At 40.0% G+C, this 17,337-nt stretch overlaps 1 protein-coding gene across 1 annotated transcript in view; it reads left to right on the plus strand.

The window, feature by feature from the left end:
* Nucleotides 1–17,337, plus strand: part of HSD17B12 (hydroxysteroid 17-beta dehydrogenase 12) — a 177,263-nt gene that overhangs the window by 61,592 nt on the left and 98,334 nt on the right. The window contains exons 2-3 of the mRNA XM_061381190.1: nt 8,459–8,505; nt 11,086–11,161. Coding sequence (XP_061237174.1) covers nt 8,459–8,505; nt 11,086–11,161 — 123 coding nt within the window. The remainder of the gene's footprint in view (nt 1–8,458; nt 8,506–11,085; nt 11,162–17,337) is intronic.

The following is a 17,337-nucleotide window of genomic DNA, read 5'->3' on the forward strand; positions in this document are numbered from 1 at the left end:
AACACACTGATATTCTGGGGCGGGGCTGGAGGAGTGACCTCCCCTTATTCAGAGAGGTTCTGGAACCTCTACATTGGGGAACCCCCCCTACAGTTTGCCCTCTGTGGCTGTTCACTTGGTTGGTCCTGATTTGTATCCTTCATTATAAAGCTGTAATCATGAATTGTCTAAGTTATCCTGAGTTCTGTGAGTCGTTCTAGTGAATTCTTGAACCTGAGAAACTGTGAGAACCTGAACCTTGTAACCAACTAGTCACAAGTGTGGGTGGCCTAAGGCCGCCTGAACTTGTGGCTGGTGCCTGCCGCGTTGGCAGTTTCGCTGTCTTTAACCTGTAGGATCTGTACACACCCTGGGTTAATATCAGAATTGAGTTACAGTATTATAATAATGTAATGACTAACTGTTGGCAGAATCTTGTGACATAACTTCATTGGAAGGATGGGGAAATTTAAGGGGGTGGAGATTCTCTTCAACCCTAATGAGTTAAGTAATATAAAAATAAATGAATCAGGGAATTAGAGTATAACAGGCTTTAGAACATATAAAGGCAAGGAGATGCAATTAAAAGCAGTGAAAATTGTTGTTTCTGGGGATAGAGTAGGAAGGTGCAGAAGGATACAGATAAAATCCCATTTTTTTGTTTCTTTGTTTGTTTTTTGGTCTAAAACCTCTTGAAACTGTTTTCTTTTTCAAGCTAAGTTATGTATTTCTTAGATTTAAGTAAAATCACTTTTAAAAAAAGGGAGCGTGACTTGTAGGCTCTCAGTAGTCCATCAGGAAATAGACTTGGACATTTGTGATGTGTGTATAGGGGAGGTATGTAGGGGGATGTTTTTAGAAATGGTACCTAAAAGTGAGTAAGCAAAGGAAGCAGGGTAGGGCAGAGGGAGAAGTCAAACTGATGCTGGAGTCACACTAGATCCCATGGGATGGCCCCATGAGCCCATGGCCCATCAGAGATCCCTAAGTGAGGTCAGGGAGCTGGACCTTTGTGTGGACGGGTTAAAATTAGGCACGTATTGCCCAGGGGAGGGCTGTAAGCTTGGGCAAGGCAGCTGCCTTTGACTGAGGATCATGCCTGGGAGTGCTCTCTTGTGCGCTGAGAGCAGATAACACTATTGGTGAGAGAATTGGCTGAAGACCTCTGTCCTGGATGTGGTTGGTACTCTTAACGGTGCCCAATGCCCACTACGAACTCCAGAAACTGGAGAGTCTGATGAAGTGTTGATACCCATCAGACAAATTTTATAATCTCTATCCTGGCATATTCTAGGCTTGGCAGGACTGTGTTTAAAGTGTGGTATGCTGGTTGAGGGCTTCCCAGGTCGTGCTAGTGGTAAAGAACCTGCCTGCCGGTGCAGGAGACTTAAGAGACATGGGTTTGATCCCTGGGTTGGGAAGATCCCATGGAGAAGGGAATGTCAACCTGTTCCAGTATTCTTGCCTGCAGAATTCCATGGACAGAGGAGTCTGGTGGGCTGCAGTCCATGGGGTCACAAAGAGTTGGGCACGACTGAAATGATTTACCTGAATGTATGCTGGTTGAGGTCAGCCTGGAGTTCACAGTTCACACACACAGACACACCAGAGTCACCTGTATTCTTTTAAAATTTGTATATTACAGCCAGAAATTCTAGATGCATTAGTTGTGGTGAATTTATTGTCTTTTATTTTTTGAGTTTTTCATATTAAGGGACTTAAAAACACCTAATCTGAGAAAGTCTGATGTTGCCAATGATTCAGTGCTGTAATCACATCTAGGATTTGCTTGCTCCACAATTGTTGAGCATAAATAGAATAATCTAGGTACCGAAGGCTCTGTGAGTAGACAGGTTGAGTGGCAGACAGATTAGGAGAGTATAAGGTATTGTACTTGTATCATGAAGAACTTTGACAAAGCAGGTTCTCAGGGAAATCGTCTAAGCCTTGTTTTGTAGTTTGTAAGAGCAGCTACCTGTGAGCATCACTTGCGCATTCAGCACATGTCTACTGAGCACCCACCTTGTGCACCTCACACAGCAAGGAGCCTAGAATCCAGCAGGAGAATTAAGACGTGTGAGGAAACGCATTTCCAAGTCGAGAGTGGTAAGTGCTGCAAGAGAAGTGCATGCAAAGATGTGGAAGAGAGAAAGGGTTTGTTTGAACTGATCTGAACAGTGGAGTTGGTTGGTGGAGTCTGAACAAGCTATGAAGAAAGAGGCATGGAGATGAGGTTCTGGACATCTGGGAGAGAGCAGGAAAGTTTATCACAGAGAACAGGAAAAGGAGGGAATTGGAAACAATTAGAAAATGTTTATCCTTCTTGTGTGAAACATTAGTGCATCAGTGACAGGAATACAGTGTAAAATTTGGGTCCCCATACTTCCAAAATACTCAGAAGATGAAAAGTTACAGAAATGTGCAACAGAGTTGCTAATGAGGTTGGAGGAACTTTCATATGATACTTAATTTCCTATAGGTGGATTCCACTACAGATGTTTAAAAGCATGAGTTAATAATGTTTCTTGTAAGCAAAATCACAATCATAAAAACACATGAGTTACCTTTGAAGAGGTATCAGAGAACCAATTTATTTTGAAAACTGGTAAGTAAAGGAAAAAAATCCAACATTTATCTCGTGCTTCTGTGCAAACTCTGTATCATTTGTAATCAAATAACTGATAAGGAGTTGTTTCTCTATGAAAATATTCCAGCTAATAAGTTAAAATGGGATGACAGAATTCAAGTATCAGTTGAGTTCAGTTCAGTTGCTAAGTCGTGACTGACTTTTTGCAACCCCATGGACTGCAGCACACCAGGCTTCCCTGTCCAACGCCTGAACCTTACTCAAACTCACATCCATCAAGTCGGTGTTGCCATCCAACCATTTCATCCTCTTTGTCCCCTTCTCCTCCTGTCTTCAATCTTTCCCAGCATCAGGGTCTTTTCAAGTCAGTTCTTAATATCAGGTGGCCAAAGTATTAGAGTTTCAGCTTCAGCATCAGTCCTTCCAGTTAATATTCATGGACTGATTTCCTTTAGGTTTGACTGGTTTGATCTCCTTGCAGTCCAAGGGACTCTCAAGTCTTCTCTAACAGTATAGCTCAAAAGCATTAATTCTTCAGCACTCAGCTTTCTTTACGGTTCAACTCTCACATCCATACACGATTACTGGAAAAACCATAGCTTTGACTAGACGGACCTTTGTTGGCAAAGTAATGTCTCTGTTTTTTAATATGCTGTCTAAGTTGGTCATGGCTTTTCTTCCAAGGAGTAAGCATCTTTTAATTTCATGGCTGCAGTCACCATCTGCAGTGATTTTGGAGCCCCCAAAATAAAGTCTGTCACTGTTTCCATTGTTTGCCCATCTATTTGCCATGAAGTGATGGGACTGGATGACATGATCTTAGTTTGCTGAATGTTGAGTTTTAAGCCAACTTTTTCACTCTCCTTTTTCACTTTCATCTAGAGGCTCTTTAATTCTTCTTCGCTTTCTGCCATAAGGGTGGTGTCGTCTGCATATCTGAGGTTTATTGATATTTCTTCTGGCAGTCTTGATTCCAGCTTGTGCTTCATCCAGCCCAGCATCTCTCATGATGTACTCTGCATATAAGTTAAATAAGCAGGGTGACAATATACATCCTTGATGTACTCCTTTTCCTATTTGGAACCAGTCTGTTGTTCCATGTCCAGTTCTAACTGTTGGTTCTTGACCTGCATAGATTTCTCAGGAGACAGATCAGGTGGTCTGGTATTCCCATCTCTTGAAGAATTTTCCACAGTTTGTTATGATCCACACAGTCAAAGGCTTTGGCATAGTCAATAAGCAGAAGTAAATGTTTTTCTGGAACTCTCTTGCTTTTTCCATAATCCAGCGGATGTTGGCAATTTGATCTCTGGTTCCTCTGCCTTTTCTAAATCCAGCTTGAACATCTGGAATTTCCCGATTCATGTATTGCTGAAGCCTAGCTTGGAGAATTTTGAGCATTACTTTACTGGTGTGTGAGATGAGTGCAATTGTGCAGTAGTTTGAGCATTCTTTGGCATTGCCTTTCTTTGTGATTGGAATGAAAACTGACTTTTTCCAGTCCTGTGGCCACTGCTGAGTTTTCCAAATGTGCTGGCATATTGAGTGCAGCACTTTCACAGCATCATCTTTCAGGATTTGAAATTGCTCAACTGGAATTCCATCACCTCCACTAGCTTTGTTCGTAGTGATGCTTTCTAAGGCCCAGGATGTCATTCCAGGATTGTCTGGCTCTAGGTGTGTGATCACACCGTCGTGGTTATCTGGGTCATGATCTTTTTTCTAGAGTTCTTCTGTGTATTCTTGCCACCTCTTCTTAATATCTTCTGCTTCTGTTAGGTCCATACCATTTCTGTCCTTTATTGAGCCCATCTTTGCATGAAATATTCCCTTGGTATCTCTACTTTTCTTGAAGAGATCTCTCTAGTCTTTCCCATTCTGTTGTTTTCCTCTATTTCTTTGCACTGATCACTGAGGAAGGCTTTCTTATCTCTCCTTGCTATTCTTTGGAGGTCTGCATTCAAATGGGTATATCTTTCTTTTCTCCTTTGCCTTTAGCTTCTCTTCTTTTCTCAGCTGTTTGTAAGGCCTCCTCAGACAACCATTTTGCCTTTCTGCATTTCTTTTTCTGGAGGATGGTCTTGATCACTGCCTCCTTTACAATGTCACAAATCTCTGTCCATAGTTCTTCCAGCACTCTATCAGATCTAATTCCTTGAATCTATTTCTCACATCCACTGTGTAGTCATAAGGGATTTGATTTAGGTCATACCTGGTGGTTTTCCCTACTTTCTTCAATTTAAGTCTGAATTTGGCAATAAGGAGTTCATGATCTGAGCCATAGTCAGCTCCTGGTCTTGTTTTTGCTGGCTGTATAGAGCTTCTCCATTTTTGGCTGCAAAGAATATAATCAATCTGGTTTCAGTATTGACCATCTGGTCATGTCCATGTATAGAGTCTTCTCTTATGTTGGAAAAGGGTATTTGCTATTACCAGCACACTCTCTGACAAAACTCTGTTAGCCTTTGCCCTGCTTCGTTTCATACTCCAAGGCCAAAGTTGCCTGTTACTCTAGGTACCTCCTGACTTCCTACTTTTTCATTCCAGTCCCTTGTAATGAAAAGGACATCTTTTTTGGGTGTTATTTCTAGAAAGTTTTATAGGTCTTCATACAACCGTTCAACTTCAGCTTCTTTAGCATTATTGGTCAGGGCATAGACTTGGATTACTGTGATATTGAATGGTTTGCCTTGGAAATGAATAGAGATCATTCTGTCATTTTTGAGATCATATCCAAGTACTGCATTATGGACTCTTTTGTTGATTATGATAGTTATTCCATTTCTTCTAGGGAATTCTTGCCCACAGTAATAGATATAATGATCATCAGAGTTAAATTCACCCATTCCGGTCCATTTTAGTTCACTGATTCCTAAAATGTCAGTATTCACTCTTGCCATATCCTGTTTGACCACTTTCAATTTGCCTTGATTCATGGACCTAGCAATCTAGGTTCCTATGCAGTATTGCTCTTTACAGCATCAGACTTTACTTCCATCACCAGTCACATCCACAACTGGGTGTTGTTTTTGCTTTGGCTCCATCTCTTCATTCTTTCTGGAGTTATTTCTCTACTGATCTCCAGTAGCATATTGGGCACCTACCAACCTGGGGAGCTCATCTTTCACTGTCCTATCTTTTTGCCTTTTCATACTGTTCGTAGCATTCTCAAGGCAAGGCTACTGAAATGGTTTGCCATTCCCTTTTTCAGTGGACCACATATTGTCAGAGCTGTCCACCATGACCCATCCGTCTTGGGTGGCCCTACATGGCCTGGCTTGTAGTTTCATTGAGTTAGAAAAGACTGTGGTCCATGTGATCAGTTCGTTTAGTTTTCTGTGATTGTGGTTTTCATTCTGTCTGCCCTCTGATGGAGAAGGATAAGAGGTTTATGGAAGTATCACCATTTTGCAGTCTAATTAAATAATGTATCTCAGTGGTGAACATCATTGGCTGCTTATGTAACAAAAAGCAAAATTAGCAAACATGTGCCTCCTGATAGAAGTATGTACTATTGCTTATAAAGTATTCTTACCCAAAAAATTAAACCTGCATTTGATCACCTAACTATTAGTGGACAGATGAACATGTTAAATGACATCAGGAGGATGCAATCAGCCAGTGACAGGCTGGTTAAGTTGAAGTGAAGTCGCTCAGTCGTGTCCGACTCTTTGTGACCCCATGGACTGTAGCCTACCAGGCTCCTCTGTCCATGGGATTTTCCAGGCAGTAGTACTAGAGTGGATTGCCATTTCCTTCTCCAGGGGAATCTTCCCGACCCAGGGATCGAACCCAGGTCTCCCTTTTGTAGACAGACGCTTTACTGCCTGAGCCACCAGGGAAGTCCTTAAGTTAAATGTATGATCTAATATATTCAACAGATGCCAGGGAGGGGAGAAGGAGGGAGGCAGAGGGAGAAAAACAGAAGCTGATAGAGTAGATGGAAAATGGCAACCCACTCCAGTACTCTTGCCTGGAGAATTCCATGGATGGAGGAGCCTGGTGGGCTACAGTCCATGGAGTCACAAAGGGTTGGACATGACTGAGCGGTTAAGCAGAGAGCTGATAGAGGGGGAGAGACAGAGATGGAGACAGACATAGATATGATTTCATAACCTGTTTTATTATTTCATATATGATTATGAAAGATATGACTAGGAAGAATTTAGATATGTTTGCCATATTTCTGAATAGTAAAAGTAGGGAAAGTGTTAGTTGCTCAGTCATGTCCAACTCTTTGTGACCCTGTGGACTGTAGACCACCAGGCTCCTCTGTCCATGGAATTCTTCAGGCAAAAATACTGGAGTGGGTAACCATTCCCTTCTCCAGGGGATCTTCCTGACCCAGGGATTAAGACCCAGATCTCCTGCACTGCAGGCAGGTTCTTTACCGTCTGAGCCATAGGGAATCCCATTTCGGGATGCTACTCACAACCATGCTATGAATTTGTTAATAAATGTGATTCCAGTATTTTAGAGGTAAGATACCATGGTGTGGTCTGAACCGTTATCATTTTCAAATGTTTATGCTACATAAGGTTTTAGAGCTTTAAAGAGTACTGGAGTAGGGTGCCATTGCCTTCTCCGATAATAGGCAGAATGTGTACTTAATTGTACAGCTCCATGCATTTTTACATACACACATACACATCAAGATATAGAATATTTCCTACATCCTGAAGATTCCCTTAATGCCTTTTCCCTGTCATCTACCCCATTACCCAGGAGTAGCCAGTATTCTAACTTCTATCATTATAGATTAGTTTTTCCCTTTTTGGAATTGGATAAATGGAATCAAAACAGCTTGTACACTTTTATTTCAGGATTTTTTTGCTCAATATAATGTCTGAGATGGAGAAGGCAATGGCACCCTACTCCAGTACTCTTGCCTGGAAAATCCCATGGGCAGAGGAGCCTGGTAGGCTGCAGAGCATGGGGTCGCGAAGAGTCGGACACGACTGAGCGACTTCACTTTCACATTTCCCTTTCATGCATTGGAGAAGGAAATGGCAACCCCCTCCAGTGTTCTTGCCTGGAGAATCCCAGGGATGGGGGAACCTGGTGGGCCGCCGTCTATGGGGTCGCACAGAGTCAGACATGACTGAAGCGACTTAGCAGCAGCACCAGCAGCAATGTCTGAGAGATCTGTTCATCTTTTGCATGTATTAATAGTTCTTTTATTAAAAAATTGCTATTTAGTATTCTGTTGTGTAAATATACCTTAATTTACTTACTCATTCTCTTGTAGTTTAATATTTGCACAACTGTGCATCAATAAAGCTACCATGGACATTGTTTTGATAGACATGATGTTTTTATTACCTCTTGGAAATTGTTAGGTCATAGGTAGGCACGTTTATTTCTGGACGTAATGCAAAGTCATTTTTCCAAAATGATTGTGTCAATTTATAGTGCCACCAGCATTGTATGAGAGTTGTAGTTGCTTTACATCCTTGTCAGCCCTTAGAAGTGCAGTTTTTTTATTTTTAGCTTTGTGCTGGGTATTCATTCCTAATATTGAACCACTGGTAACTGCTCCATCTTTTACATCAAAAGTATAGTTGACCCGTCAGCAGCATGGTCAGTTAGGGTCACGGACCCTCCATGCAGTTCAAAATCAAAGTATAACCTGACAGTTGGCTCTCAGTATCTTGAAATTTTGCTTCTGAGGTTTCATATCTGTGGATTCAACCAACCTTGGATCGTGTAGTACTGTACTATGTATTTACTGGAAAAAATTCGCATATACATGGACCCTTGGTGTTCAAAGCCATGTGGTTCAAGGGTCAGCTATATTACACAGGCCCTTTTGTGTCTAATTGGTGGGTCATAACTATGATCAGTTTTACATCGTGATTCTGAAACTAAACTGTTACTTTTTTCTTCTCTCAGTTGTCACAGGTAGTACTGATGGAATTGGAAAATCATATGCAGAAAAGGTAAGTAATTTTCAAGACTTCTTTTGGTATAAAAATATAAGAACAAATATAGAATGCTCTCTTACAGTAATTTTGATTTTGAAGTTAAAAGCACCAATAGAGCATTATACAATATAATAGAGGTACTTTGTTTCCACCTTGTTAGCAACACTATGCTTAAACACAACTTTAAAACAACTTTTGGGGCATAATGTGTGTAAAACGTTTTGTCCTGGTTAGTTGGAATTGTGAACATTTTAGTGTAATTTTATTTTATATTGTGTAACTATGGACCATTCTCAGTCTTTAAAGTTAATTGCTTTGGATTATTTTCCAAAAGGTAGATAAAATATTAGAGAGTGATTAAATCTGCAGACTAGCCCATGGTATCGTTTTCACAAGAAGGACTGTGACTGACAGATATTGACAGACACCCTCAGAGGATTCCAGTTGTCTGTAATGTAACCCAAGGGGAGGACATCATAATAGTTCGAACAAAACTGTACAGGCCAGAAGCATTGGCCATGCTGTTAAGGCATGCAGTCCTGGTTCCACAGAGGCACCGATATCCTGAGATATTGTCTGATTGTGGTGGAGATCCTGGTCAATCCATTGACTCTCTCATTTATCCTTTCAAAAGTGTTTTTTAAAAAAAATCCTTTGGTTTCTCAGCCTTCTGTTTTTAATGCAAAATCTACAGAAAAGTTTCAAGAAGAATATAGCAAGCACTCGTACACCTTTCATCAGGATTCACCAGTTGTTAACATTTTGCCGTTTCACTTTATCATTATAATTTGGTGGGATCATTTGGGACTTACAGATATTGTAACAACTCACCCTTAAAGATTTCAGCATGAAGCTTCTGAAAACTAGAATGTTCACTCTTGTAACCACAGTCCAGTGATCACACATGGGATAGGAAATTTAACTTGACACCATACTACTGTACAATATACACTCCATATGCAAGTTTCCCCGTTATCCCAGTAGTGTCTTTTATAGAGCTTTTTGTATTCCAGAATCCATTTAAAGATTATGCGTTGCATCTAGATGTCATATTTCTTGACAAGGAGAGCTCCCTAGCGCCCTTCCTCGCAGCCCCCTCCCCGCCCCCGCCAGCTTTTTTGCCTTTTTTCTTTTATAACAGTGGCATTTTGGAAAAAGTCCAGGCCAGTTGTTTTGTAGATTACTCAGTTGGGTTTGTCTGATTGTGTCCTCATGATTGTGTGCGTGTGTGCTCAGTTGCTCAGTTCCTCATGATGCGGTTCAAGTTAAATTTTTTTAGCAGAAACGCTGCACAGGTGATAAACATTTTTTAGCAGGAATGTTACACAGGTGGTACTGTATTCTTTTGAGTTTATCTTATCAGGAGCCACAAGAAGTCCATTCGTTCCTTTATTGATTATGTTGAGATAAATCACGTATGAAGATGCTCTCTACCATAATTTTCTATTATAAAAGTACCTTTTCCCCCTTTGTAATTAATGAGGAATCTGTAGGATGATTCTTTGTATGCATACCTCATTTCTCAACAATCTTCCACCGCAGCATCTGTTGCTGATTTTTGCCTAGTTATCACTAGGGTAGTTTTAAAATGGTGATTTTTAAATGGTATCTTTCCTTTTACAATTATATTAGATGCCGTTTTTCTATTGATAGGATCTTTTCCTTGTTCTTCCTCTCTCCATTAATTAAAAAAAAAAAAAGAACTCTCGTATATATTCATGGGTTTTTTTTATAGTGTTTTTATAAGAGATTAATTCAGCAAGTTATTACCAATCTTAATTATTTTTTATAAAAAAATGTTCCATATCTTCTCATTTGCTATACCACTTTTTTACTTAATAAAAGCTGACTTTAGGATTTAGGACTGGAAAATTAGTTTACTAAATCATTTATAGTTCAAAGCACATAATTTATTCTCATTTATATACTGTCTGTAGTAGTTCACTAAAAATTCTGTGTATATCAGTGTTTTTTCTTCTGCCCCTATATTTATGGGTGTCTGGGGGTAGAAACCACGTTCCTGAAAATCTTATTCATTTTGTGCAGTACTTATACAGCGCTGGGGAAGTACACGGAAGGTACTCCTCAGGAAATGCTTTATTAAGTCATCCAATTAACTGTCTTAGTTTGCCTTTGTAGTCCATAAAGTATAGTATTTAAATAAAAACTTTAAAATTGATTCTATTTTTATGCATCCCCAACATTTTAACTGTGGTTTCCTTTGCCAGTTCTACAGTCTTCATCTACCCAGTCTAAGACAAAAATTTTTAAAGCTAATTTTTAAATTAAAGAAGTAATAGATACTTATGATTAAAAAAATTAAGTATGGACAGGTACAAAATAAAAGTCTTCCTTTTTCTAAAACCCATTGACTTTTATACACTGCTTGACTGAGAAAGATAGTTCTTTGGGGAATCTTTTTGTAAAGTCTTCATTTTGGTTTGCCCATTCATTACACTTGGGGGTGTATTTGTTTCTTAACTTGAATTGTCTGTGGGTCAGATTTTCTTAAAATGAGACTATATCTAATTTACATTTTAAAGTGAAACACACAGATGTGATTCAGCTGTTCAGTGTCTTCTTTTATTGTTTCAGTTAGCAAAGCTTGGAATGAAAATTGTCCTTATCAGCAGATCACAGGACAAACTGAACCAGGTTTCCAGTGAGATAAGTAAGTCTTCACATCACCCTTCCCCTTATATACCCTTCACAAAAGGAGTACAGGTAGCCTAAATTTAATGTTTTCAAGCAGATATCTAGCATTAACATATTTATTTATGGTTCATAAAGCTTCTTTTTTTGTTTTTTTTTTTGTTTTATTTTTTTGCTGTTAATGGGGTGTTTCAAAGGTGGATCAATTTTTTCAAATTAATGTAGTACCATTATAAGTTGCTTAAAATGTATTTTACTGACTCATTTAAGTTCTTTTGTGAAGAATCAGATTCTCTGATTATGTTCTCCTTAAACATCTGCATTCTTTTTCTGTTGCTCCTTTTAATTATTCTAACATCTTTGTTTTTTTGCTCTTTGACTTCAGTGTCTTTATTTACTGGCCATGCGATGTGGCATGTGGGGTCTTAGTTCCCCAACCAGGGGTGGAACCTGCACCCCCTGCAGTGGAAGTACAGAGTCTTAACCACTGGACCACCAAGGAGGTCCCTGACTTCACTGTCTTTCAATGTATATCATATACGACTGAGGAAAAATGCAAAAGGCTAGCATATATACACGTGAGAGAGAAACTGTTTTGGACTTTTTTCTTAGACAACTGTGCTTGAGACCTGAATTATAATATGGCAAAAACTCTTTTCATCCGACATCTCGTTAACCAACCAGATGGTTAAACCAATGCTGTGCATTTCCTTGGTACAATGTGTTAACTCATCTTCCTAATATGCTGTTTGTGGCTGGTAGGCTTCTCAGTATGATGCTTGTGTACTTTTATTCCTATGGGTCTAATGGTTTACCTGTTAACAGTCAGTTTTATTTGTTTTTAGACTTATGCCGGGTGCATTTCTTATTAAGCATTCTGTACACTGATGAGTTACTAGTGTAAAAGGGTGAGCACGATAACCAAGTTGAATGCTCTGAAAAAAAGTGAGAAAAGCAAGTTCTTTTAGAAATTGCCTGTTAACTTAGGGGAAAACAAGAAAAATGCAAACTATTGGGGGAAAAATGGTTTGGACTGTTTCATATGTGTTGAAGTTTTTGCTGCATTAAGAACTGAAACTGCAATTATAGATAATGCGTTCTGGGTGTGGGGGTGTTGTATATGTAAGAAAGACTGGAATTCCAGACTGCAGATCTAAATTCAGATAAGGACTTGGTCCCCTACACAGAGAATTGGTGAATGAATTGTACTTACTCATGGTGTAAGTAATTTATTACTTACATTTAGAACCCGTCAAAATGGTTATGTGTGCTTATCATTTTCTAGAATTCCTTGCTTTAACTGACTTCTCTGAGTATCCAGCTAAAAAACTGCCCTAATTCTTTCAGAAGAGAAAAGATTTCTACTGTATTTTTCTGTTTTCCCAGCTTTATTGAGATATAATTGACATATAACATTATGTAAGTTTGTATATACCATATTATTATTAACATTGCTATCTACTACTAACATTTATGTAGTATGTTATTATTTATTTATTCTCTCACATGTATTATCCTCTTTGATCCTTCAAGCAACCTTGTGAGGTGTATATTTTGTTATTATTTCTACTCAGACCATAGCTGGTCCTTTTGGACAAATTACACGTTGAGACACTTTTGGTGAAAAACAGATCTTTGTAATATAAAGTATATTAAAAAAATTTTAAAGCCCTGTTGAGGGCACAGATCTTTGCAAAAGTGAGATATCCAATACGTCTTTGGTATTTAAGGATTTTAACTTTCAAAGTTTCAACCGTGTAAATGCAACCTTGAAGGTCCAAGACATACAGAATCTTGCAGTTTTGCTGAGGTGTGAATTGGAATTAAGGCGTGCTCCTGTGACACTAACGAGCTGGAGGTATTTACTTCATGCAGTAGGTGATGTCAACATACTGCCTGGATCTTAGTGCTGCTTCTTACTTAGTCACTTGTAGTTAACTGTGTGTAATAACTCTTACAGTGATAAAACATTATGTGTATGTTTGTGGGGAGTGTATGTAAACCTGTTAGTGAAAGCACTTAGTAGTTGCTAGAAATAAACGTTCACAGGCTGAAAATAGAAGCTTTTGATTAAACGGAACATTGAATTTTGAAATGCTATACTATGAATGACTCCACCCTCTATTTGACACAGAAGCAAGAAAAGCTTTCTCATGACACTCACAGCAAGTGCTCCAGGCTGTACAAAAGTTGCCCCATGAGTCAGAAGATATACTTTAATGGCATTTGGGAATTTTGTTAACTTGTGATATGAGGTGACACCTGACTGTGGGCAGAAATGTGATTCTGGAAAAAGGCAGGATCCTGTTCAAACATTTTTCATGCAGAAACAGATTGTGAAGGCACTGAAATGACCTTTATTGTGAGCAAAAAATTTTTGTTTAGTTCTTGAAAATTTTGAAAAATATTTTTCTGGGCATAATATAAATTTACTGGGAGAGGTGATATCAACAAACCAGGTCATCTGTTCTAGGCTGAAAAAATCAATACACAGAGGAGATTTATAAGTTTGTACAAGTTTTCAACTCAGATGTAAATCATCTGTGAGGGGATCATATTTTCCTGAGCGTATGTATTCCAGAAGAAGGAAGGACCAGAATTTAATGTTGGCAAAGACGGACTGACTCTGTTTATGCCTTCAGCAAATCTGTATTGAATGCCTGTGTACCAGGTACTATGTTAGGCAGTCAGGATACAGTAGTGCACAAGGTATATGCGGTCGTTGTGCTCGTGGAATGATATGTAAGTGGAGGATACAGAAAAAAAATAGGAAAAAATAATAAAACCAAAAAAAAGACAAATAATTGCAGTTTGTGGTAAGCACCATAAAGGAAATAAATAAGGGGCTGGAGAAAGAAAATAGGGAGTTCTTACATTGTAGCAACACAGTGAATTTTATGACTGGCAGACTAATAAAGGGCTACACTACTGACCTCTTGCCCATATAATAAGCAAGTTGGTGCTTCACTGGAGAAATATCTGCTGGGCCCTCTTGGGGGTGTGGTGGTGGAGGGATTGTGTGTGGAAATTGCCATTATAGATCACTCCAACATTTCTACTTCCTTAAACCTTTGGATTCTTGACTCTACATTATGCCATGAGAAGTTGTGGCCTCTGTAGTTCAGATGGTAAAGAATCTGCCTGCCATGCAGGAGACCAGGGTTTGATCCCTGGGTCGGAAAGATCCTCTGGAGAAGGGAATGGCAATCCACTCCAGTATTCTTGCCTGGAGAATCCCATGGACAGAGGAGCTTGGCAGGCTACAGTTCATGGGATCACAAAGAGTTGGACACAACTGAGCAACTAACACTACTACTACTACTATTTTATTAGCTGAGCTATTTAAAATCTTAAAAGATGATGCTGTTAAAGTGCTGCCCTCAGTATATCAGCAAATTTGGAAAACTCAGCAGTGGCCACAGGACTGGAAAAGGTCAGTTTTCATTCCAGTCCCAAAGAAGGGCAATGGCAAAGAATGTTGAGACTCCATGTAATTGTGCTCATTTCACATGCTAGCAAGGTAATGCTCAAATCCATTAAGCTAGGCTTCAGCAGTACATGAACTGAGAATTTCCAGATGTACAAGCTGGGTTTCTAAGAGACAGAAAAACCAGAGATCAAATTGCTAACTTTCCTTGGATTATGGAGAAAGCAAGGGAGTTCCAGAAAAACATCTCCTTCTGCTTCATTGACTACAAGAAAGCCTTTGACTGTGTGCATCATAACAAACTGTAGAATCTTCTTAATGAAATGGGACTATCAGACCACTTTACCTATCTCTTTAAAAACCTGTATGCAGGACAAGAAGCAACAATTAGAACCTTACATGGTACAACTGACTGGTTCAAAACTGGGAGAGGAGTATGACAAGGCTGTATATTGTCACCCTGCTTATTTAACTTCTATGCAGAGCACATCATGCGAAATGCCAGGCTGGATGAATCACAAGCTGGAATCAAGATTGCTGGGAGAAATGTCAGTAACCTCAGATATGTAGATGATATCACTCTAAAGGCAGAAAGTAAAGAGGAACTAAAGAGCCTCTTGATGAGGGTGAAAGAGGAAAGTGAAAAAGCTGTCTTAAAACTCAACATTCAAAAAACTAAGATCATGGCATCAGTTTCCTTCACTTCATGGCAAATAGAAGGGGGAAAATTGGAAACAGTGACAGATTTTATTTTCTTGGGCTCTAAAATCACTGCAGACAGTGACTGCAGCCTTAAAATTAAAAGATGCTTGCTCTTTGGGAGGAAAGCCATGACAAACCAAGACAGCATATTAAAAAGCAGAGACATCACTTTGCCGACAAAAGTCCATATAGTCAAAGCTATGGTTTTTCAACTGGTCATGTATGGATGTGAGAGCCAACCACAAAGAAGGCTGAGTGCTGAAGAACTGATGCTTTTGAATTGTGGTGTTGGGAGAAGACTCTGAGGATCCTTTGGACAGCAAGATCAAACCCGTCAATCCTAAAGAAAATCATCCCTGAATATTCATTGGAAGGACTGATGCTGAAGCTGAAGTTCCAATACTTTGGCTACCTGATGCCAAGAGCTGGCTAACTGGAAAAGAAGATTGAGGGCAGAAGGAGAAGGGGCGACAGAGGATGAGATGGTTGGATGACGTCACCGACTCGATGGACGTGAGTTTGAGCAAACTCCCGAAGAGAGTGGAGGACAGAGGAGCCTGGTGTGTTGCAGTTCATGTGAGAGCAAAGAGTTGGATACAACTTAGCAGCTGAACAACAACAGCAATGTTATTAAATGTGGACCATCATGGAGTCAAAGTTAACTCTTACAGCTCTTTTCAGCTGTAGAAACTAACCTTTATATCCTGAGTCTTTCACAAGTGATTCATATAACCGATCCCTGGGTTGGGACAATCCCCTGGAGAAAGGAATGGCTACCCACTCCAGTGTTTTTGCCTGGGAAATCCCATGGACAGAGGAGCCTAATGGACTATAGTCCTTGGGGTTCCAAGAGTCGGACATGACTTAACAACTAAACTACCACCAGTCTGGTGCTACATTTTGTTTTCCTTAGTCTAATACCCATAGAATCTGTTCACACCCAGATTTTTCCAGATCTCTACCAATACATTTTTCCATATTTCTACCAGTACATACCAGATCTATACCAATTGTATATTAAAAAAAAAAAACTTGACAGTTATTTTTGTGTATAAGTTTTGCTTTGTGGATTAGACTTTGTACTTGTGCTCCCAGAGAATTTCAGTATCTAACCCTGTTATGGAGAAGGCAATGGCACCCCACTCCAGTACTCTTGCCTGGAAAATCCCATGGACAGAGGAGCCTGGTAGGCTGCAGTCCATGGGGTCACTAAGAGTCAGACACAACTGAGCGACTTCACTTTCACTTTTCACTTTCACGCATTGGAGAAGGAAATGGCAACCCACTCCAGTGTTCTTGCCTGGAGAATCCCAGGGACGGGGAAGCCCGGTGGGCTGCCATCTATGGGGTCTCACAGAGTCGGACACGACTGAAGGAATTGCTGGGTCATAACACAGTTCTGTTTTCAGTGTTTTGAGAATCCCCCATTCTGTTTTCCACAGTGACTGTGCCAGTTTTCATTCCCACCTATAGTTTAGGAGTGCTCCCTCTTCTCCACATCCCCACCAACATTTGTTACTTGTGTTCTTTTTGATGATCACCATTCTGACAGGTATGAGATGATGTCTCCATGTGATTTTGATTTGCTTTTCCAGTCTTTGTAGTCACTGTTTCTTCCAAACTGAAAGGTCTGTGCCAAGGAGCTGCTTGGTCTCTTAAGGCACTTCTTCAGTAGATACTTGAACGATGGGCAACCACCATTAATAGTGATGCTGCTGCATGAAATCAAGCCAACATAAAAGTGTCTTGAGGTCTGTATTTTGGGCTTCCACTCCTGATTCCAATTTCTGTACAAGCCAGAGTTCAGTCAGGAAACAGAAGTCAAGCAGGTTTGTTTAACTAGGCTAGCTTGTCTCTCTTCATGCTCACGCTCAGTCGTGTCCGACTCTGTGACCCCATGGACTACAGCCCACCAGGCTCCTCTGTCCGTGGGATTTCCCAGGCAAGAATACTGGAGTGGGTTGCCATTTCCTCCTCCAGGGGATCTTCTCGACCTAGGGATCGAACCCTTGTCTCCTGCGTTGCAGGTGGATTCTTTACCACTGAGCCATTGGGGAAGCCCTCTC

The sequence above is a fragment of the Bos javanicus genome, chromosome 15, assembly GCF_032452875.1.
Source record: "Bos javanicus breed banteng chromosome 15, ARS-OSU_banteng_1.0, whole genome shotgun sequence".
NCBI lineage: Eukaryota > Metazoa > Chordata > Mammalia > Artiodactyla > Bovidae > Bos > Bos javanicus.